The sequence below is a fragment of the Mchenga conophoros genome, linkage group LG3 (assembly GCF_057382185.1).
Source record: "Mchenga conophoros isolate Kocher_MC1m ecotype Shallow Benthic linkage group LG3, M_conophoros_male_GT1.1, whole genome shotgun sequence".
Classification (NCBI taxonomy): Eukaryota; Metazoa; Chordata; class Actinopteri; order Cichliformes; family Cichlidae; genus Mchenga; species Mchenga conophoros.
Genome location: NC_140528.1, coordinates 19,863,315 through 19,888,056, shown reverse-complemented (window position 1 = coordinate 19,888,056; position 24,742 = coordinate 19,863,315). Strand labels below are relative to the sequence as shown.

At 41.9% G+C, this 24,742-nt stretch overlaps 1 protein-coding gene across 1 annotated transcript; it reads left to right on the top strand.

Moving 5' to 3' along the window:
- Window positions 1-23,978, top strand: LOC146577592 (NACHT, LRR and PYD domains-containing protein 1-like). Its single transcript, XM_085267680.1, has 12 exons — window positions 1-56; window positions 15,031-15,204; window positions 17,575-17,745; window positions 18,779-18,819; window positions 18,996-19,064; window positions 19,169-19,248; window positions 21,402-21,457; window positions 21,590-21,804; window positions 22,007-22,266; window positions 22,705-22,824; window positions 22,917-23,058; window positions 23,202-23,978. Exons 1-12 carry the CDS (start codon window positions 1-3, stop codon window positions 23,519-23,521), a joined length of 1,704 nt encoding a protein of 567 aa, XP_085123806.1. The 3' UTR covers window positions 23,522-23,978.
- Window positions 23,979-24,742: the final 764 nt, after the last annotated feature.

Genomic DNA, 24,742 nt, shown 5'->3' with positions numbered 1-24,742 from the left:
ATGGACATCGGGGTCACCACTCCCGCTCTGACCCTCTCTAGCCGTCCTCTGGCTCAGCAAATCAGACAACCTCATGTCATCTAAGTGGTCCAGTAATAAACACCAGCTCCCCCTCGAGAACACTCCATGCGTAAGATTAGGTTTTTTCTGCGTCCCTCTCTTGTGGTCCATCATGCCTCGGGCCTCCAGGATCCTCACCCCCCTGTGGTCGCCGAGATCTTCTGTAAAGCAAACAAAACACCTTTTCCTGCACCTCCCTAACTTATCATCTTTGGGACTCTTTAATCAAAAGCCTGATCCTAATTATCTTCTTGACTTATTGACTTGTATTTATATATATTCTTCAACGTTACTCATCATTTTAAAACTCTTAAAACGCTGCTTTCACGTCCCTGCATGCGTTTCCTGTCGCTTGCCTTATCTAATCATCAACATCCTGTACACAGAACTCTCGCTGCTGCAAGGCCTCCACTCTGACCTAGAATCTCCTTTCACAAGAAAATCATTATAAGCGCCTATTCTACTAAAAGATCCAAAAAAAAACAACCACTTTAATCAATTAACTTTAAACATATAAGCAATTACTCCTGCATACATTTTATCATAGCTAAACGCTGCCTTGAAACAACTCCTGTGTGTTAACACTAACTTCATTTTAAAACTCACATTTCCTATGTTATAACCTGTTTTTGGTACAGCCTTTTTATTTCATCTTGCTCCTTTGATGTAACAATACCTTCTCATTCTAGTTTATCAGACTTAACCAAAATATATGCTTTCCTTCCTTTGGTCCTTCTCTAAAGCAAGAAACTCCTATTCAGTTCCTCTTTTCTGTCACTTGTTACAGGGCCAGCTCAAGTTCAGTTAAACGCTAAATTAATTTGAGGCCTTTTGCCTGGAATCAATACTGTCATGTGTGTTTATGGACTCTGTGTCTGTAAGCGTGTGCAATCCTTCAATAACTCATATCATCCTCACAGTAGATTGGCTAATCATAGCGCTAGCCAAAGGCTCGTGACCCACAAGAGACGAATTGAGCCACAACTCCCTTAAAGGCACAAAATGCAATATGTATAAAAAGTCATTTCTACGTATAAGCTCTCCCCTTTATCCTAAAAATAAATCTATGTAATATCTGTATGTGTGTCTTCTATTCATTAATGTAATTGTCAGTTATTTTCTCTCTTTATTTTACCTTCTTTTTGTTTACCTCTTTGTTTGTGACGTGGACATCCCTAAACCATCCTGAGTTCCGGCTTCAATTTCAACCCAATTGTACCCTCTATTCTCGCAGTCGAACTCGTCTGGGCTTCACCTTCCCACTGGCCCCTGTGCCCTTCTCTTAGTGTCCTTTGTTGTCTTGTGATCCCCAGCAAACACAGTCTGTTTCTTCTCTGTTTCTTCTCCGTTGCTCTTTTCAGTATTTTCCTTTTAGATTAAATCCCAGCCTGGCAAAATATCCCATTCAGTGTCTTTAAACAGTTATGTCACACTGTTCTTACCAGCCTGCAGTTCACCGTGCATTTTCCATCACGTGCTTTTCTTCCATGCTGCTGCTGGTATCGTCAGTGTAGTTTCAGTTGCACTGTCTTTTGCCTGCTGTTAATTCTTGAAGTCCACGATGTTCTGTCGGTCTTCATCAGGAGATTAACTGTCCTATGAGCTTCTTCTCAGGATCGGGACAAGTGGGAGGTCAAGCTGTAAAATTTTAAGCCAAAATCTGGCCTGTTTTCCTCCCAATTCTGTTAATCAATGGTTTTGTACTCAAGATTCTAGGTTGAAAGAAGTCCACCTGTATTGACACACTAAAGCATACAATTAATATCCTTTTCATTTCTTTTCTTAAAACCTCCATTTGCTTCATCTGCCTGGAGTTTAACTCGTATGTTTCTCTCTCTGTGTGCTCACTTGTCACAGTCAGTTCCTTTTATGGGCATGCAAAGTTCCTGTCACACACACCATTTCCTGTCAACCTTGCAGCTGCTCAGAACCATATTTTCTGTTTCTATCTCTCCTGTTTTGTTTTTTTTACAGGCTAATAAAACTCTTGTTTTACTAAGTCTTGATCTAAAACAATTCACCCTTATTTCACGCACACACTTCTAAATATACTAAATTCTTTGCGTTTGTCAGATCGTCTCACACACACACCGCCTTTTCTCTCACACTTCCACTTCTGCACTCACTCTACTATCAACTTTCATAGTGTTATTATTATTTATTATTTTGTACAAATCACACCCAATCACTCAAAGCCTGCTACTCACAGCATTCACACACTTAAACTGTGACAAGAGTTGAGGAATATACTCACAACACGCTTTCCTAAGAGTATTTCAGACATGCCTTTCATAATCAGAAAGAGCAAGTCAAAGAAAACAATTGAAACCTCTATTAATTCTCACAGCACACACATAGAATAGAAAAAATAAAACACACCAGCATTTATTGCTGATGAGAGGTTACTCCTAAAAGTAATATGTTAGTCTTAAATATATACAGTGCACTCACTATATTTATATATCAAAACTCAGTCAATTACTATACATCCACTACGGCAACTCAAAACTTTATTTATAGCCCTCTAATGAACATAAATGGCTTCTTAAACACACACTCAACAATGTTTGCAGCAGTATTTGTAAAACCAACTGTGGTTTAAACAGTTCACTGCTGACTAATTTGCATTTTCACACTCACACACACACAGTCTAAAAATAGCTCCAGCACTGCCTCAGACTCCTTTCACACAGAGATCTCTTATTTTATATTACAAAGACGTCTTATATTTACAACCACTGTCACATCTGTCAGCTTTAGCGCCTAAACAATTTCGACAAATTTAAGTTAACGGTCCAACCGATAAAGTCCAACTTTTTTGTGATCAATTAACCAGTATCTGTCCAACAGTTTCTGGCCTCATCTCTAAAATCCCTAACTCAATTTAAAAGCGTCAACCAACCCAAACTTTGCCTGAAGCTCTATTTTTGGCATTTCACAGCCAAGGCTTACCCCGAAGTTTTAAGTTAAAGTTACACGCCCGAAGTCCAACTTCTGCTGGCCAAAAAAGCGCAGACTACCGTTCCAAACGGTAAGGAGACTCTAACTCCTAGTTATTCTGGAGTGCCCCAAGCTCCACAGTGACCAACTGACTATCCCTCTTCGAGGACAATGCCTAAGCGTCCTTGGCATTGGCAAGCGTTACCTCTGAGCACTGTGCTTCCTATCAGTCCAACTGACGTTCTTGAATAATTTATAATACTTTGGAACAACAGTAAAACAGCCAAAAAAGTGTAAGACTGAAGCAGGTCCAACCTTATAACCAATACGGGCTCCACCCCAAACAATAACCAAATTCCCTAATATACTAAAATCACTCAGCAGTCCAACTGCTTTCCACGGTCCAACCGTATTAAATCCTTTAGCGGTCCAACCGCATTCAATCATTTTTAGCAGTCCAACTGCATTAAATCCTCAGTACTGTCATGAGATTCTCATCAAAATCAAAGCAGACATTCCCCAGTAATTTCAGTGAGTAGACTTTAATTTGTAATGTCCAATTTGGCACACCAAATACACTTTAATATTTTCTAGACAAGAATGTAGTGGCGTAATCTTTAACCTCTTTTGGCTCCAAACAGAAGTGACAGACTTGAGCAGGGTTCATTTAAAGGCTGACAGAAGTGGAGTGGTGACGGGGAGATGTTTGACAGGACAGTGTTTCAGCCTCCACAGGTTCATGTTGTGCTCCATCAGTCAGTGAAGATGAAGTCGGTGCTGATGAGGCTGTATAGTGTGTGAGGGATGTGAATGAGGATGATGAAGATCTGATGATAGCAGATAAAAACAGGCTGCAGAGACTTTGAGCCATACAGGGCACACAGTGTGTGTACAGAACAGCTGAAATCATTATGGAGGCCTCACTGGAATATGGAAGCATCACAGTACAGCTTCAGTGAAGCTTTAAAGTCTCTGATATGAGATGAGAAATGAAGCAGCCAGAGCTTTTTCATGAGTGGAAACCCACTGTGACTGTGAGCTGCTGCTACAGCCTCCAGATTAGCCAGCAGCTCATCCTGCTCAACATGGACCTGTGGTCAGAGTGTGTGCTGGATAATCCGGCCCAGGATGAGGCCAAACTGACATGGGATGAAATGTCTGTCACATAATTGAGCTTAGTGTAGTTTCATTTCTGCACAATTTAAAAACAACCAAAACTTTGTTCTGTCTTTTCTATGTTATACTGTAGACTTTCTTTGATACTGTGTCCAAAAGGAGCAGCTTTTACTTTGGAGGGGAGGCGTCTCTGTTTCCTCTTCAGGTTGGATGATGGAAGCAAATTAGTAGCTGTGTCCCAAAACGTCGGCTGCATCCTCCAGAGGCTGCATTTGAAGGCCGATTACATCACAGCCAGGCGATGAAGGCTGTCCGTATTTGTCGACTCCTTCAAATGTGCCCGACAAATGCGTCCTTCATTTCCCCGAATTTGAAGGATTCGTCGGGTGTGTCCTTCGTGGCCCACCATATCCCAGAATTCATAGCGCAGCCCAGCCAAATTTCAGCTGCCAACAATGGCGGCTGCTACTAAGTTTTCAAATTACTCTTATTAATCTTTCTGGGTCACAAAATAAACTATTAACATATTTTCAGGTGAGAAAGTAGCTGTGTAAACTTCAAATATCTGCTTGGTTTATCAAGACATCGCATATTTGCAAAAGTGTGCCGACGTTTTCGGAGACGTCTGTTACCCACCCGCTCGCTAGCAAGCCAGGGGGTTCAATGGTCACTCCAGCCGGCGAGAGCAGCGGACGCCCGGCTTCATCGTTTTCAGACCCCGCTCTTTCGCTACTCAGGTGAAACACGATATATAAGTCACTCGGATAACTTAAAAATGTAATTGTTTGCCTTTTTTCTGTGTTTTATTTGTTCCGGAGTAAATCGGTTTGGCTGAGATCAAAGTTCCTCCGGGATTTTCACACAGCTGAATAAACGTTAAACAGGAAACTGATTAAACAGAAGTGTGAGACGGTCGAGAGTTTACGCCAGTGTCCTGTTATATTTTAGATAGCAAGGAGCAGACGGCCGAGTTTATTAAACTCCACAAAGACAGCGGTGACGCAAATCTGAAGGCTAGACCGTCCCATTTCACAGCCTCGCACTTCCAGCCTTTTCGGTCTTTGAAGGACCCGGCCCACGTAGACCGCGAATACCGGGTCCTCCGAAGGATGCAGCCGACGTTTTGGGACACAGCTAGTGTGTGATGTTCTTTCAGTGTTGCACTTTGTAGACGCTCCCTGAGCACTGGTCTCACAGCCAGCTGCACATAGAGACCAGTGTTGTTAGTCCAGGTCAGAAGATGACTTGTTGGAATGAAAATGAGCTTGTAGTTTGTCTGCTTTAATAATGTGACTGGAAAAAGGTGTTGGACTTCAAATATGTCCATTTCTTTCACACTTCACCTTTAAAAGTGAAGCCTTGTGGTTCCTGGAAGGAAAAACACGACTTTTTCAAGTCTTTGTCCTGTTTTTATGAGAAATGTACGACTTTAATGTGAAACATTCAGAGTTTTTTCTCTTGTTGTGTTTGTTTGAAGCTGCTTCCTGTTGGCTTCAGCTGTTTGGAGTTTCCATTTTCTAAACTTCTACATTCTGAACCTTCTTCAGCTCTGAACAGATGATGAAACACTGAATGATTTCAAGCTCACACTTTGTCTAATAAACTTACATCTTTCATTCTTTATACAGATTGATGGACTGTGGTTTGTCAGAGATCAGCTGTGATTATCTGGCAGCAGCACTGAAGTCCAACCCCTCCCATCTGAGACAGCTGGACCTGAGTGACAACTACAAGCTGCAGGATTCAGGAGTGAAGCATCTGTGTGGTTTCCTGGAGAGTCCAGGATGTGGACTTGAAACTCTGAGGTCAGTCAGCATGTTTTAGTTGTGCTGAGATGAATATGATGTGAAAGTTGTGCTGACACTAAACTGCAGACATCAGGCTGATATTATACTGATCCACACTGAGGATCTTCATGGTAAAGTCTGTTTTCTTCTTCTCTGGTTTAGTCCATTGACTGCAGCAGAACAATGTTCACATTTCAAACAGTGAGACTCAACGTATGGCCCGCGGCCCACACGCGGCCTGCCCACCTTTCCTGATTCAGAGAGAGGGGACCCTGATTAACTGTGTAGTGTTCTTCCTCACAGTTCTAAGTATCAGACACAACAATGAATAATCCACAGCTGACTGTCTTTAGCAGGTCAAAGGTCACGGCACACAGCAGACAGTGGGAAATATTATAATTCTGATCATTTATCAGCACATATCCATATGTATAAAAACAAAGCTGACACTGTGAGACTTGATCAGAGGTGTGATCATCACAGAAAGAGGCCTTTGTGTCAAAGTCACTGAGGATCAAACAGAAACACATGAAGCAGATTTTCCTGTTCTGGCTTTTTATAGCAGATAACCTTCAAAATATTCTGCAGTCCATCAAAAACTGAAGCAAACCATGAATCAACATGTGAACATGAGCTGATGCTGCTGAAGTGAAGCAAAGTTACAGAGGTTTGATTACAGACACAGCTGAGAGTTTGTAATCTGTCATCATTTTAAAAGGTTTACATTTCTTCAGTATATCCACATTTGCAGCTGGTACCTCAACCTCCACTTGTCCAACACAACTGCTGTCCACTGCCTCCATGGCATTGTGATTTTGCTGTTGGTCTTCTGTCAGATCTTCATCAATCACTTCTGCACGGGGCACACCTTCAGACTCTGCAGCTGCATAACGAAAGCCTGTAAGATAAAATTAGACATAAGGTAAATGTACACCAATATTCCAATGACAGGTGTGTGATTCATCTGGAAGTTATGTGCGGATTAGTGTACAGTGATAGCAATTTAGTATGTTTTTAGAGGGGGGGGGGGTTGTTTACCTCCGATGGGTGCTCTTTTTCGCTTCCGTTGCGTACGCCTTGAGTGCCGGTCCGAGTCTGATACAGGTATGTCATCATGCCCCATGTGCAGTGTTGGTTCCCAGTCTGGATTTGTTACATCCATTTCATATGCTGGTTTGCCCGCAATAATGCCAAATCATAAGCTACTCAGTCGACATGATGTGGTTCTGCAGCATCACACATTAGCATGTTTTATCTCATTATCTATGACCTCAGCACGTTGAAAATAACACTAAAAGCCTTTCAAGAGTGATATGAATTAATTTAGAACTCACCGGAAAGAAAATGCCGTGAGCAAACCAACAAAAAGCTGGGGATTGCAGAGAACTCGATATCCGCTCGTCTCACCGCTGCAATCCAAGCCTGACATCTTTGTTTAGTAATATCGGATACATGGGATCCCTCACGTTGCCTCCAGGACGGAAAACGATGAAAAGAGAGCCCGTTATCCAGCTTCTTGCCTTCACGATCGTGTGATCTAACGTTGCAACCGACAACACAACACGTACGATCCATAGCTGAAATGGTATCCTTTGGCTGGCCTACTGTCATGGCGGAAGGGGGCGTGGCCCATCTCCCGTGACATCACGCTCCAAAGCCCTATAGGTGGGAAAATGTACCATGTCGACCAATCAAAAATGATATGGAAACATGACATTTGGTTGTTTAGCAAAAGGGGGAAGTTTTAGGAGTGACCGGCAAGAGAGAGCGAGTGAGCGAAAGAGAGAGAGAGTTTTGATACGTGAGAGATTTGTGACGTTTACCGTGTTTGGTCTCAAGTTAGTTTGTTGTCTTGTGTATTTAGTGTGTAGCTGTTGTTTTGTTTTGTGTGTCAGTTCTACTAGTGATCGTCACAGTTGCTGCCTTAAAGCCAACAAAGGCAGATTGCAGTGTAAACGCTGAGTGACACACCTGCTGTCAGACCTGCAGGTTTATCCCTGTGCTGTTCTCATATGTGTTAGAGTGACACAAACTATTGTTTGACACCTGATTGTTCTGTAAATAGTTTGAAATGATTATATTAAAAACGTCTGAGCCTTGGCTGCATTTTTTGGTAAATAGTACCATATAACTTTGTTGTTTGCAAAACGTGTGCGTATTTTTAAAAATGTACAATCTCTATTTGCATTTCAAGTTATGAAGATGATTCGTTAAACATGTGTGTGGTTTTTACAGTCAAAATATCACTTTCTACTTGTATTTTAAATTTTGTCTGAATTTAGATAAATTGTGCTGATACAGTTGGTCAAAATGAGAAAATAACAGATTGGCAAGATGAACTGTTTTTAAAGGTAAAATATAGAGGCCACATCAAAAGTAGTCAAGAAGGGTTAAAGGCTAAAAGCAAAGTTGTCACCAAGTACTGTTTATATTTGTGTGTATTGCTGCAGCTTTTTTGAGTATTAATTTGGTGCCTTTGTGTGAAATAATGGTATTGTGAGTGATCCATATAGTCACAAAGAATAGCCACTTGTTTCTGTGCTACCAAAGTTCCCCGGCTTTCATTCAAAATGTGTTTATCGTCAGCACCTGCACATTAAACTACTTAAACATTATAAATGTCTTCAAGCTCACACTGAGGCCTGTGGGGTACTATCAGCCACTGAGACAGTACACACATTTATATGTGTTTGTATATGAATATTTCATACTTTAAGACTGCCTGTTTATTTAAGGGAGATGAACAAAATACATTGGAATTGTACAAAATAATATCATGGATGATAAATTAAATAGATTTTAAGTAGATGCTTGTGCATTCTTAAAGTCTTATATGTTGAACTGAACTATGTGATCTGTTCAAAGCCTTAATCTTAATTTGAAGTGAAATGTGCATTTTGAGTTTATACACTATGTATATAAGGCGACCGTTTCCTTTTGCAGTATTTTTGTGTGGTGTACTTTTCTATGTCTTAACAAAAGGGGAACAAAGGTGTTTAAGTTCACCTAGGATGATGTGTTTTAATTTTCACATGGTCTTGCTTGAATTTGACCCTGACAAAGGCGTATGAACTCTGTCAGCTGTTTGGAGTTTCCATTTTCTAAACTTCTACATTCTGAACCTTCTTCAGCTCTGAACAGATGATGAAACACTGAATGATTTCAAGCTCACACTTTGTCTAATAAACTTACATCTTTCATTCTTTATACAGATTGGAGAGCTGTGGTTTGTCAGAGATCAGCTGTGATTATCTGGCAGCAGCACTGAAGTCCAACCCCTCCCATCTGAGACAGCTGGACCTGAGCTGCAACAACAACCTGCAGGATTCAGGAGTGAAGCATCTGTGTGGTTTCCTGGAGAGTCCAGGATGTGGACTTGAAACTCTGAGGTCAGTCAGCATGTTTTAGTTGTGCTGAGATGAATATGATGTGAAAGTTGTGCTGACACTAAACTGCAGACATCAGGCTGATATTATACTGATCCACACTGAGGATCTTCATGGTAAAGTCTGTTTTCTTCTTCTCTGGTTTAGTCCATTGACTGCAGCAGAACAATGTTCACATTTCAAACAGTGAGACTCAACGTATGGCCCGCGGCCCACACGCGGCCTGCCCACCTTCCCTGATTCAGAGAGAGGGGACCCTGATTAACTGTGTAGTGTTCTTCCTCACAGTTCTAAGTATCAGACACAACAATGAATAATCCACAGCTGACTGTCTTTAGCAGGTCAAAGGTCACGGCACACAGCAGGCAGTGGGAAATATTATAACTCTGATCATTTATCAGCACATATCCATATGTATAAAAACAAAGCTGACACTGTGAGACTTGATCAGAGGTGTGATCATCACAGCAGAGGCCTTTGTGTCAAAGTCACTGAGGATCAAACAGAAACACATGAAGCAGATTTTCCTGTTCTGGCTTTTTATAGCAGATAACCTTCAAAATATTCTGCAGTCCATCAAAAACTGAAGCAAACCATGAATCAACATGTGAACATGAGCTGATGCTGCTGAAGTGAAGCAAAGTTACAGAGGTTTGATTACAGACACAGCTGAGAGTTTGTAATCTGTCATCATTTTAAAAGGTTTACATTTCTTCAGTATATCCACATTTGCAGCTGGTACCTCAACCTCCACTTGTCCAACACAACTGCTGTCCACTGCCTCCATGACATTGTGATTTTGCTGTTGGTCTTCTGTCAGATCTTCATCAATCACTTCTGCACGGGGCACACCTTCAGACTCTGCAGCTGCATAACGAAAGCCTGTAAGATAAAATTAGACATAAGGTAAATGTACACCAATATTCCAATGACAGGTGTGTGATTCATCTGGAAGTTATGTGCGGATTAGTGTACAGTGATAGCAATTTAGTATGTTTTTAGAGGGGGGGGGGGTTGTTTACCTCCGATGGGTGCTCTTTTTCGCTTCCGTTGCGTACGCCTTGAGTGCCGGTCCGAGTCTGATACAGGTATGTCGTCATGCCCCATGTGCAGTGTTGGTGCCCAGTCTGGATTTGTTACATCCATTTCATGTGCTGGTTTGCCTGCAATAATGCCAAATCATAAGCTACTCAGTCGACATGATGTGGTTCTGCAGCATCACACATTAGCATGTTTTATCTCATTATCTATGACCTCAGCACGTTGAAAATCACACTAAAAGCCTTTCAAGAGTGATATGAATTAATTTAGAACTCACCGGAAAGAAAATGCCGTGAGCAAACCAACAAAAAGCTGGGGATTGCAGAGAACTCGATATCCGCTCGTCTCACCGCTGCAATCCAAGCCTGACGTCTTTGTTTAGTAATATCGGATACATGGGATCCCTCACGTTGCCTCCAGGATGGAAAACGATGAAAAGAGAGCCCGTTATCCAGCTTCTTGCCTTCACGATCGTGTGATCTAACGTTGCAACCGACAACACAACACGTACGATCCATAGCTGAAATGGTATCCTTTGGCTGGCCTACTGTCATGGCGGAAGGGGGCGTGGCCCATCTCCCGTGACATCACGCTCCAAAGCCCTATAGGTGGGAAAATGTACCATGTCGACCAATCAAAAATGATATGGAAACATGACATTTGGTTGTTTAGCAAAAGGGGGAAGTTTTAGGAGTGACCGGCAAGAGAGAGCGAGTGAGCGAAAGAGAGAGAGAGTTTTGATACGTGAGAGATTTGTGACGTTTACCGTGTTTGGTCTCAAGTTAGTTTGTTGTCTTGTGTATTTAGTGTGTAGCTGTTGTTTTGTTTTGTGTGTCAGTTCTACTAGTGATCGTCACAGTTGCTGCCTTAAAGCCAACAAAGGCAGATTGCAGTGTAAACGCTGAGTGACACACCTGCTGTCAGACCTGCAGGTTTATCCCTGTGCTGTTCTCATATGTGTTAGAGTGACACAAACTATTGTTTGACACCTGATTGTTCTGTAAATAGTTTGAAATGATTATATGAAAAACGTCTGAGCCTTGGCTGCATTTTTTGGTAAATAGTACCATATAACTTTGTTGTTTGCAAAACGTGTGCGTATTTTTAAAAATGTACAATCTCTATTTGCATTTCAAGTTATGAAGATGATTCGTTAAACATGTGTGGTTTTTACAGTCAAAATATCACTTTCTACGTGTATTTTAAATTTTGTCTGAATTTAGATAAATTGTGCTGATACAGTTGGTCAAAATGAGAAAATAACAGATTGGCAAGATGAACTGTTTTTAAAGGTAAAATATAGAGGCCACATCAAAAGTAGTCAAGAAGGGTTAAAGGCTAAAAGCAAAGTTGTCACCAAGTACTGTTTATATTTGTGTGTATTGCTGCAGCTTTTTTGAGTATTAATTTGGTGCCTTTGTGTGAAATAATGGTATTGTGAGTGATCCATATTGTCACAAAGAATAGCCACTTGTTTCTGTGCTACCAAAGTTCCCCGGCTTTCATTCAAAATGTGTTTATCGTCAGCACCTGCACATTAAACTACTTAAACATTATAAATGTCTTCAAGCTCACACTGAGGCCTGTGGGGTACTATCAGCCACTGAGACAGTACACACATTTATATGTGTTTGTATATGAATATTTCATACTTTAAGGCTGCCTGTTTATTTAAGGGAGATGAACAAAATACATTGGAATTGTACAAAATAATATCATGGATGATAAATTAAATAGATTTTAAGTAGATGCTTGTGCATTCTTAAAGTCTTATATGTTGAACTGAACTATGTGATCTGTTCAAAGCCTTAATCTTAATTTGAAGTGAAATGTGCATTTTGAGTTTATACACTATGTATATAAGGCGACCGTTTCCTTTTGCAGTACTTTTGTGTGGTGTACTTTTCTATGTCTTAACAAAAGGGGAACAAAGGTGTTTAAGTTCACCTAGGATGATGTGTTTTAATTTTCACATGGTCTTGCTTGAATTTGACCCTGACAAAGGCGTATGAACTCTGTCAGCTGTTTGGAGTTTCCATTTTCTAAACTTCTACATTCTGAACCTTCTTCAGCTCTGAACAGATGATGAAACACTGAATGATTTCAACCTCACACTTTGTCTAATAAACTTACATCTTTCATTCTTTATACAGATTGTGGGGCTGTGGTTTGTCAGAGATCAGCTGTGATTATCTGGCAGCAGCGCTGAAGTCCAACCCCTCCCATCTGAGAGAGCTGCACCTGAGCTCCAACAACAGGCTGCAGGATTCAGGAGTGAAGCATCTGTGTGGTTTCCTGGAGAGTCCAGGATGTGGACTTGAAACTCTGAGGTCAGTCAGCATGTTTTAGTTGTGCTGAGATGAATATGATGTGAAAGTTGTGCTGACACTAAACTGCAGACATCAGGCTGATATTATACTGATCCACACTGAGGATCTTCATGGTAAAGTCTGTTTTCTTCTTCTCTGGTTTAGTCCATTGACTGCAGCAGAACAATGTTCACATTTCAAACCTTCAAAGAAGAAGAAAAATCCTCCACTGGATAATTCACTGTGAAACTCTCCAAGTCTTCATTCCACCTTAAAGTCTGTCTGACACTGAAATCCAAAGCAAAATGTGCGTTTGCTTTACAGACAGCAGTCCAACACAAACATACACACATCATCCAAAACACAGTCCAACATCCAAATCTCCTCCACTGCCAGCATGAATGATGGGAAAGAGAAGGAGGAACACTCTGACATTCAGGGTTAGAATGAGTTTCATGAAGCAGACTGTGAAGATCAAAGCTGCATTAGAAAGCTTACATGAATGAATGAGTGGACAGAAGTGGACAGAGATCATCTGAAGCACTTCAAAGGCTTTAAATCAGCACATTTCTCTTTATTCTTTATCAACTTTGTTAGTTTCTCTCAGTTTTCTGTGGAATGAAGCTAACAGCAGGCTAATAAGATGCTGACCAATAGGTTTCTATTAAAGGTTGTAATTTGTATATGAAAAAGTGCTTTGGCTCAGCAGGGATCAGCTTACAGGTAGAATACAGCTGCTGGATGGGATTAGCATGTCATAGCTATCTACCAAACTGCTAACTGGGGGATTTCAGGCCATCTATGGATCATTTTTGCTAACTGTTTATTCAGCTTAGGCTCACAGGGCTGCAGCCTGTGCCCTAGCTGTCATAGGGCAAGAGGCGTGGTCCACCTGCACAGGTGAGCAGTCCATCACAGGGCCAACAGAGAGAGACAGAGAAGCACTCTCTCACATCCACACCTACAGCCAATTTAGAAGCACCAATGAACCTAAGCAGCATTTCATTGGACTGTGGGAGAACATCCAACCTCCACAGAAAGGCCAACAAGCTTCAACCTACAACCTTCTTGCTTTAAGGCACTAGTGCGAACCACTTTTCCCCATTTCAGCCCAAATCCTGCATCTTCCTGTTTCTGACTCCAGGCCAGCTCCACTAACACTTTCTCATCAGACACTGCCACCTAGTGGAGGAAGTCTTAGTCCCATTTGAAGCTTCAGATTACAGTTAGTTCCTTTACAAAGAGGTGGAGGTGGTGGGGCCACAGCACCATCATCACTGAGTGCCATAGGACACTTAACCTTTGTTTCCATATGCTGGGAACTTCCTGTTGTTCCAAGGAGGACTGGAAAATGTGTGAAGATCTCCCAGTCAGTTCCTCACAGCACACTTCAATCATTTCCCTCCCACAGCATCAGGACCAGGGCTTTTTCTCTCTTTGGTCCCACTAAGAGATTTCCACACAAACACCTCATCAGTGGGACTCTCAGAGCTACCAGCCCTTTGCTACAATCACAAAGCTCTTCATTGAAATCAATGATATCAAAGCTGGAATCAAATGAGTCCAAGTCTTCTGCTGATTCAGCATCACATTCATCTTTGCTCCTTGTTCTGCATCCCCACCATGGACTTCATTCCTTTCCAAGCCAGCCTTGAGTGTCCTTTATTCAGCTCATCCTCTGCTTTACTTTGACACCTGATTTTAGCTGCTTTATCTCTCTTTCAACAAGTTTCTGTGCCTCAATCTTTTTCTTCTCTCCCTCATAACAAGACAGCTTCTTCTGCCTGAGAACATGTTGGAGTGATTTACTAATCCAGGGCTGCTTATTGGGGAAAATACTTCCTGTTTTAAAAGTAATCCCCATTTTTCCCAGAAAGAAATGTAAGTAGAAATCGATGATCTAAGTGAGAACATGAGCCTTTAAAAAGTCCCAGTGGGTGCAGTCAAAGCAGTCCCTCAGTCCCAGTATATAGTCTTTGGTCCAGACTGGAACAACTGTGTGCCCAGTTTGAGCTCTCTTCAGTGCTGTGATCTGACAGACCCAGAGGGGCCATCACATCACATTTAGAAGCTCCCCTAATGGAGCCACAACACATGTCCAACACTTAGTCTGTCTTGTTGGACCAACTGGAAGAAATGATTCAAGGACTTAGTCACAGAACAGAGATTCAAATCTCCAAAATCCAACTGGCTGCATCAGGACATATAGTCTGAAACTCTGCACAGTTTCCTGTTTGAAGCTGCTTCCTGTTGGCTTCAGCTGTTTGAAGTTTCCATTTTCTAAACTTCTACATTCTGAACCTTCTTCAGCTCTGAACAGATGATGAAACACTGAATGATTTCAAGCTCACACTTTGTCTAATAAACTTACATCTTTCATTCTTTATACAGATTGGAGAGCTGTGGTTTGTCAGAGATCAGCTGTGATTATCTGGCAGCAGCACTGAAGTCCAACCCCTCCCATCTGAGAGAGCTGCACCTGAGCTGGAACGAGCTGCAGGATTCAGGAGTGAAGCATCTGTGTGGTTTCCTGGAGAGTCCAGGATGTGGACTTGAAACTCTGAGGTCAGTCAGCATGTTTTAGTTGTGCTGAGATGAATATGATGTGAAAGTTGTGCTGACACTAAACTGCAGACATCAGGCTGATATTATACTGATCCACACTGAGGATCTTCATGGTAAAGTCTGTTTTCTTCTTCTCTGGTTTAGTCCATTGACTGCAGCAGAACAATGTTCACATTTCAAACCTTCAAAGAAGAAGAAAAATCCTCCACTGGATAATTCACTGTGAAACTCTCCAAGTCTTCATTCCACCTTAAAGTCTGTCTGACACTGAAATCCAAAGCAAAATGTGCGTTTGCTTTACAGACAGCAGTCCAACACAAACATACACACATCATCCAAAACACAGTCCAACATCCAAATCTCCTCCACTGCCAGCATGAATGATGGGAAAGAGAAGGAGGAACACTCTGACATTCAGGGTTAGAATGAGTTTCATGAAGCAGACTGTGAAGATCAAAGCTGCATTAGAAAGCTTACATGAATGAATGAGTGGACAGAAGTGGACAGAGATCATCTGAAGCACTTCAAAGGCTTTAAATCAGCACATTTCTCTTTATTCTTTATCAACTTTGTTAGTTTCTCTCAGTTTTCTGTGGAATGAAGCTAACAGCAGGCTAATAAGATGCTGACCAATAGGTTTCTATTAAAGGTTGTAATTTGTATATGAAAAAGTGCTTTGGCTCAGCAGGGATCAGCTTACAGGTAGAATACAGCTGCTGGATGGGATTAGCATGTCATAGCTATCTACCAAACTGCTAACTGGGGGATTTCAAGCCATCTATCGATCATTTTTGCTAACTGTTTATTCAGCTTAGGCTCACAGGGCTGCAGCCTGTGCCCTAGCTGTCATAGGGCAAGAGGCGTGGTCCACCTGCACAGGTGAGCAGTCCATCACAGGGCCAACAGAGAGAGACAGAGAAGCACTCTCTCACAGCCACACCTACAGCCAATTTAGAAGCACCAATGAACCTAAGCAGTATTTCATTGGACTGTGGGAGAACATCCAACCTCCACAGAAAGGCCAACAAGCTTCAACCTACAACCTTCTTGCTTTAAGGCACTAGTGCGAACCACTTTTCCCCATTTCAGCCCAAATCCTGCATCTTCCTGTTTCTGACTCCAGGCCAGCTCCACTAACACTTTCTCATCAGACACTGCCACCTAGTGGAGGAAGTCTTAGTCCCATTTGAAGCTTCAGATTACAGTTAGTTCCTTTACAAAGAGGTGGAGGTGGTGGGGCCACAGCACCATCATCACTGAGTGCCATAGGACACTTAACCTTTGTTTCCATATGCTGGGAACTTCCTGTTGTTCCAAGGAGGACTGGAAAATGTGTGAAGATCTCCCAGTCAGTTCCTCACAGCACACTTCAATCATTTCCCTCCCACAGCATCAGGACCAGGGCTTTTTCTCTCTTTGGTCCCACTAAGAGATTTCCACACAAACACCTCATCAGTGGGACTCTCAGAGCTACCAGCCCTTTGCTACAATCACAAAGCTCTTCATTGAAATCAATGATATCAAAGCTGGAATCAAATGAGTCCAAGTCTTCTGCTGATTCAGCATCACATTCATCTTTGCTCCTTGTTCTGCATCCCCACCATGGACTTCATTCCTTTCCAAGCCAGCCTTGAGTGTCCTTTATTCAGCTCATCCTCTGCTTTACTTTTACACCTGATTTTAGCTGCTTTATCTCTCTTTCAACAAGTTTCTGTGCCTCAATCTTTTTCTTCTCTCCCTCATAACAAGACAGCTTCTTCTGCCTGAGAACATGTTGGAGTGATTTACTAATCCAGGGCTGCTTATTGGGGAAAATACTTCCTGTTTTAAAAGTAATCCCCATTTTTCCCAGAAAGAAATGTAAGTAGAAATTGATGATCTAAGTGAGAACATGAGCCTTTAAAAAGTCCCAGTGGGTGCAGTCAAAGCAGTCCCTCAGTCCCAGTATATAGTCTTTGGTCCAGACTGGAACAACTGTGTGCCCAGTTTGAGCTCTCTTCAGTGCTGTGATCTGACAGACCCAGAGGGGCCATCACATCACATTTAGAAGCTCCCCTAATGGAGCCACAACACATGTCCAATACTTAGTCTGTCTTGTTGGACCAACTGGAAGAAATGATTCAAGGACTTAGTCACAGAACAGAGATTCAAATCTCCAAAATCCAACTGGCTGCATCAGGACATATAGTCTGAAACTCTGCACAGTTTCCTGTTTGAAGCTGCTTCCTGTTGGCTTCAGCTGTTTGGAGTTTCCATTTTCTAAACTTCTACATTCTGAACCTTCTTCAGCTCTGAACAGATGATGAAACACTGAATGATTTCAAGCTCACACTTTGTCTAATAAACTTACATCTTTCATTCTTTATACAGATTGAGGAGCTGTGGTTTGTCAAAGATCAGCTGTGATTATCTGGCAGCAGCACTGAAGTCCAACCCCTCCCATCTGAGACAGCTGGACCTGTGGGGAAACAACCTGAAGGATCCAGATGTGAAGCAGCTGTCTGATCTTCAGAGTCCAGACTACAGACTGGAGACTCTGGTGTAAGTAGAGTGATGGAGTGAGTGGGTGGTGCTGTCAGCAGTATTGTACTAAACACAGTCAGTATGAAACAAAGATCCAGTGTTTCCTGTAAAGCTGCAGCTTCTCAGTGAAGCTGTGAGAGGAGAATGGTGACAGGCTTCAGGATTGGACACAAACACTTCCTGTTTCTGACCTTTTTTGTCACCATAGTAACGGCTGACACGCTCTGATCAAACACTGTCAACAGCCAATCAGCTCTCTGAACAAAGCAGCACGCAGACCAATGACTGCATTCATTTCCAAGTTTAAAGCAGTGAAGAACACAGTCTGTAGGTGAGGAAGAATTTAGTGAGAGCAGATGTTTGGATGGAATTCCTCCAGTCAATCCACACTGAGGATTGTTATGGATTCAAATATTGGGGATGGAGACAAGAGGAAAAACCACAATAACAACACTGGTCCGGTCGGGTTCAGTCAAACAATGATTTTAATGATCACACGCGCAGGAGATAAACACCGTACGCAGACAGCATCAGATCTCAAAATGGTGGAGCATTGCTCAAACTCTTATAGCCTCTCGTAGCCCCCACCTAATCATAAAAGCCTAAACATTCACACTCTCTCTCACACGGCGCCTAAGCTACGACCTTGGCTCCCTGTTTATCTGCTCCTCCTGAGATGTGGCAGGAAACTCCAGCATGTTCTGTTCTCTTCTAATCAGACAAATAAGATGATGACTTTCTGCAAACAGTATTTTCTTATAACTTAGCAGTATAATGCATCATAAAACAACATCATTCATTCACAATAAAGCAGCAGTCTAATGTAATGCAAATCAATCTAACTAATGCAATAGTTATCAGCTTCTTCTAATTCAGGAGAATAATGCAAACTAAAACTACATAATAATTCACAATCTTTAATTAGGGGTATAACATGGCATAAAATAATATTATAACCCAACAGGATCTTCATGGTAAAGTCTGTTTTCTTCTTCTCTGGCTAGGCTTAGTACCCCATTAATCAGTTGTGTTTTAACGTTGCTCTCTGCAGGGTTGATGACAAGACTTTTAAATCTTCCATAGACAAAACCAGTGAGTACTGAGACTCTGTGTCACATTCATCACTATTTCATCAACAGCATATCACATGAAAGCTCGTTTGTGCTTATTTCATTCTGCAAAAATCTATAAATTATGGGGGTTTTTAAGGATGTGTTTTTAGGTACTGGTTTTGGTCAAAATATTTTAATACTTTAAAATCTTTTTAGTGAGTGAGAAGGCTGCAGCTGAAGAAGATGGTGGGTCCTTAAGGAAGAAAGAGAAATCCCTCACAGACAGTTTGTATTTGATCAGAAAACCACTAAAAAACTAATATGATTGTAAACAGCACCAGTTAGAGTTCCAGGAAATCCTGACATATTCGATGTTTGTCTCTCATCAGGTGACTCTGAGGTCAGACTGAATCCAGACTCATTAGACACAGAGCTTGATTTGTCTAAGGATGACATAAAGCACATTAAGGTGAGAGAAAAGCATGTGGATCTGATTGTCTTGTGACACAAAAAAGAGGCCTTCAGCACAGAAATTGTGTCAGGTGTGTTAAAGCACAGGGCAGACAACCAGTCAGGTAGAGCTGGGCGATATGAGATTTTTTCATATCACGATATGTTTTTTTCATTTCAGGCGATAACGATATCTATCACGATATAAGCCAAATAACTATATTTGTAAGATTTAAATGTGCCGTTGCTCACAAGTAAAATGTGAAATAATCAGCAGCTTGTTTTTATTTAAATATTTATTTCCCATAATAAGTTCAACAGGGTAGATGTACTTAAGGAACATGAGACTTTTTCAGATAAATAAAGGCAAATATTGCAAACTACACAAAAGGCAGCCGCTAAAGCGTTTAAGTTTCAAAATAGAACAAACGAAACAGACTAAACTGTCAATTCTATTTAGAAACAAAATATTAATTCTAAAAATAAATCTTAGTTTGTTTTACAGAAGAACAGACAAAACTGACTAACTTTTGTCAATATCAAATAAACTGAGAACTAAAAGGAAATTCTCAATCTCTCCTTGTTGTATAGCTGAGCTTTTCAAACAGTTTTAACAGTTACTTTAGTCTGACAAAAGCCGAATGACGAATTAGCGCTTCCAGTCAGAGACTGAGGCTCTACGTCCACACGTACACGGGTATTTTTGAAAACGGAGATTTTCCGTTTTCGTTTTAAAAAATAATCCCGTCCACACATAAAAGCAGAAATGAAGGAAAACGCTGCTATGAACATGCCAAAGCAGCAGGTGGTGCTAGATTCCTAACCGTGCAGAAATGTTGGCCAATCAGAAGTCTAGAAGCCTCGGTGGGAAAAAGTAAACAAAGCTGGGGCATAGAAGCAGAACCGAGTCGTATGTGTGGACGGACAGTAACTGTGTGTATATGTAAGCATTTAAACACTGCAGAGAGTAGAATTAACAGTATTGTAGAAATTCATTTCACCGAAACAATAACGTGGCGCACAGTGTGACGCATGCACCAGTTCATTGTATTTCCAGACTTGCTTTCGGCACAATTTACAGTGCACGCTACTCTGTTTTTTGTCAGACTTGAAATAGCCGAAATACCTTCACACTACGGAACTTCTTTGGCTCTTCCGTTCGACAATCTCTCCGGCATTGGAACCATCATCTGTTTTCTCGTCGGTCACGCTCGGTTGATTTTTCTAGTCGGCACACTCATTTCCTCCATTACGCGCTGGCTGCTTCCCAAACAAACACACGTGCGGCTTGGCACTTGTGCTGTACGTAACAAGTCACGCGACGTGACGCTGCGGCTGTGATTGGTTCGGCTCTGCGCTACTTAATTTGGATTGGCTGACCTTTTTTTTTTTTTTTTTTTAAAGAGGACAAGAGATGCGAGGTCTATCGCAATAGCTTAATTTCTCTATCGAGTAAAAGTTATATCGCGATACATATCGTTATCGTTCTATCGCCCAGCTCTACAGTCAGGTTTAAGATTCTGTGTCATTGTCAGTATGTTACTCGCAGTTTTGAAAGTGTGTACAGATAACACCTGATGTGTACTCTGTGTGCCTAGGGGCACACGCCACTAGCTGTGTGGTCCAGCTATGTTTCTACCCTCACCTATGGCCACGAGCTGTGGGTAGTGACTGAAAGAACGAGGTTGCGAATACAAGCGGTGGAAATGAGCTTCCTCCGAAGGGTGGCTGGCCTCTCCCTTAGAGATAGGGTGAGAGGTTCGGCCATCCGGGAGGGGCTCAGAGTAGAGCCGCTGCTCCTCCACATCGAAAGGAGCCAGCTGAGGTGGTTTGGGCGTCTGACAAGGATGCCCCCTGGGTGCATCCTGGGTGAGGTGTTTGGGCATGTCCCACCGGGAGGAGGCCCCGGGGCAGACCCAGGACACGCTGGAGAGATTATATCTCTCGGCTGGCCTGGGAATGCCTTAGTGTTCCCCCGGATAAGCTGGAGGAGGTGGCTGGGGAGAGGGAGGTCTGGGCTTCTCTGCTTAGGCTGCTGCCCCTGCAGCCCCGGATAAAGCGGAAGAAGATGGATGGATGATGGATGGATGGGTGTACTCTGTATAGTTTGTTCACTGTTTACTTGTTTATTGCTGCTTTAAACAGCTGATGTATTTCCTCTCTGAATTCCAGCCTCCATCAAGCTTCACCCCTCAAGTACAAACTGAATCCACACACATCTCCTACAGGTGCTTCTAATTTCACATTAGGTTGATAACATGTATGTAATGATGTGACAAGACGCGTGATACAGCTGGAGGTGATCAGACCTCAGCTCATACAGGCTGGTTGGAGTGCTTCAGCCCTTCTGTGTCCTACAGGTTCAGGTGTCCTGGTCCAGGTGTGTTCCAGTGTACTCTGACCAGACTAGTGTTTGTTATGGCTCAGGAGGCGGAGCTGTTGTACAGGACTGTCCAATGGGATGAGAGCCTCCTTCAATCAGCTGGAAAAACAGCTGCAGGGCCGCTGTTTAACATCACATGCTCTGAGGATGCAGTCTGGGAGCTCCACCTGCCACACTGTGAAACAAAGGAGGGTGAGCACTGTGCTGTGAAACATCTGTGTTACTGTGTGGTGCTCAGCTAATATGAACTGTTCTTTATCATACAAATAACCACAATGCAGTTTATTTATAACAAAAAAGGATGGAGGTGAACTTGTTTGCAGGAGATGTAATCCTCAGATAAGGTGAGAAGTAAATCTGAACTCTCAGAATGAAAAGCTCTTTCCTTTCACAGCGCTGTGTGTTGATGGCCTGCTGTCTGTTGCCCACATCTCTGATGATGGGATGAGCATCTTGGAGCCGCTGGAGATCACTGCCACCCATGTGGTTGTGAAGGTTCCTCACCTCTCTGGGTGGGGCGTCATCTGGGATGATTTTAAGCGGCTCCTGAACATAACAGTAAATGGCCAAGTTCTGCTTTTCTTCCGACCTTCAGAGACAGAACCTGCACAAATCAACGTGTTTCTACTCCAGGAAAATATCCCATTGTCAGAGGTAAATAGTTTCATCATCTTCACTCTGTAGTCCTCTCAGAATCCAAATGATTCTCAGCAGCTTTCTGATAATAAACTAAAGTTATGTACAGGTGTACTGGTCACTCCACTCTGATTACCTGAGACAAAGAGTCAGGCTCCATTTAACTTTTCTTACCCACATTGTTGACCAATCACTGCTCTTCTTTATTCACTCCCAGTAATGACCCTAAGCTGTGAACATTTGATGTTTGTGACCCATAATGTCAGATCTGACACTTCACTGATAAAAATAAAATCATGGAGCTTTTTTTTCTCTGCAAAGCTATTCTATCTCAAGAATGATTGTTTTTGATTCATACTGACACATGATATTCTACACCTGATATGTTTAAATGAGCTCTACAGGTGAATAGACTTATTAACGTTACCAGCATAATAAACTGTCCTGTCACTGCAGGTGTCTGCCCAACAACACGATGATGCTAAATACATCCAGACCCCTGCTGACTGTCTTTTCAGCTTCAGTCAAAGGTACAGTGTCCACTGTGAACCTGAGAGCAGGATAATACAGCCGAAGGTGAGTCAGCAGTTAGAAACTATATGCTGCTGAAATGAAAGTCCTGGATAACCCACTCGTCATGAAAATGGCACCTTTCTGTTGTTGTTTAGCAAACACAGTTTCGCTCAAAGTCTGGCCCAAATTACCATCCAACATTTCAAGTTTTCCTGAGTACAAATTCAGGGTTTGTGACTCTGATAGTCAAAGACCAAGAGGGGAATGAAATCTGGAAATCATCTGTTTGCCTGCCAGGTAAGATTCCTGCCAAATACCAGCAGAAATTACCCTACAAACTTTTTATTTTATATTTTATAAAACTTCAACTGAAATCATACTTCTCTTTTCATCCTCAGTTCAGAGTGCTGTTAAATGTCTATCTTTCTTTGTTCCTTCAGCACCAAGAACAGAAACCTTAATGAGAAATGTCCCAGATGAGTCCGGAGTCCCGGCAGACGAGAGGCTGCTCACAGTTCGCTCACAGTTTATTGACAGAGTGTCTGAACCTGTTTTAAAAAAACTTCTGGATAAACTCCTGGAGCAGCATATTATCAATGATCAGGAGATGGAATCAGTCAGATCACAGCAGAGCAAAGCAGATAAAGCACGAGATGTTATTGACACAGTGCGACGAAAAGGAAGTACAGCCTCCTCACTTCTGATCGATGCTCTCTGTGAGGCGGATCCATGCCTTTTCACAGAGCTGAACTTAAGATAAGACAGATTTCTAATAAATCTCAAAGACCACTGACAGTGTCATTATTGTGATCTTCATGTGTGTGTTGGAAACTGGACTTTAGTTCTTATTAAAACCTGGACTCTGAATAGAAGCTGAGCAGGACATTGGATGGACTGAAGCAGAGTCTGGGACCTCAGTAAGTCTCTGAGCTGCTCATTATTAGTGCACAAACCAGGAAATATGTGAAGCTCCAACCTGTAGATGCTGAACCACATCTACAGGTTGAAGAGCAACACCTCAAGTTATCTGTGACCGGCGTCTGTTTCCAACAATATAACTGAAGCTGTTTTTACCTTTAATGCTGGAATAACATGTTGAATCACATGATCAGTGTTTACAATCTGATTACTGAGGTTCTCGTCTGTGCTAGCTTCTGCTCTGAGCAGCATTTTGTGTTTCTGCCTGTATAAATAAAGTTTTGCTGTTTGCTTTCTTATGCTGGAGTTTGAATTCATGTTTTTAAACAGTTTGAGCTTCCTGTTCGTATAACCCGTTCATGTGTTACACCCGTCATTGCGTTGTGTTCTGGCGTGAAAGTAAGAGGCAGGAGACAGCACTTGGGTCTTTGGCTCTTTACTGCACATCTGCAACACAGAAATAAGTGTCTGATCTGTGTGTGTCACGCGACTGCCAGTACACCTCTCCTCCGGCCATGCTGAAAGGAGCTGTGCCTGCAGCTTCATTAACACCACAATAATATAATAAATCTAATACAACAAATTGTTTTAAAACATTAACTTAAGCTCTCAAAAACAAAAAGCATAAAATAAATAACATGTCACTGAAAAATCATTAAAAACAACTTATAAGAACAATAAACAAAATAATTCAAAAACAAATAAACAGTCAGATAAATACAATTCAATAACCAGGACCCAATATTCTAGTGCTTATACTTCAAACATTATACTTCAGTACAATTATATTAATAACCGCCATCCAACAGGCAATACAACACTGTACTTATAAAAACAATGAATGAAAGACTGCATCTCCAAAACATAAGAACATCTCCATACCTGCAACACAGAAATATGTGTCTGATCTGTGTGTGTCCCGCGACTGCCAGTACACCTCACCTGACGAAGGAAAAAAGAGTGCACGCTGTTAAAAAAAACTGCAGCGAATACGCTCACAAGCCTCTAGCGTTCAGGCTAACTTAGCATGCTAGCATTTCAGCTGCGTTCTCGGCTAAAACTC

What these genes read in the sequence shown, in the direction of transcription:
- LOC146577592 (XM_085267680.1), top strand. Translation starts at nt 1, where the DNA reads ATGGACATCGGGGTCACCACTCCCGCTCTGACCCTCTCTAGCCGTCCT. An exon ending in AGAGAAATCCCTCACAGACA is followed by an intron (nt 19,065 to 19,168) that starts GTTTGTATTTGA and finishes GTCTCTCATCAG; the next exon opens with GTGACTCTGAGGTCAGACTG. An exon ending in AAAATATCCCATTGTCAGAG is followed by an intron (nt 22,267 to 22,704) that starts GTAAATAGTTTC and finishes CTGTCACTGCAG; the next exon opens with GTGTCTGCCCAACAACACGA.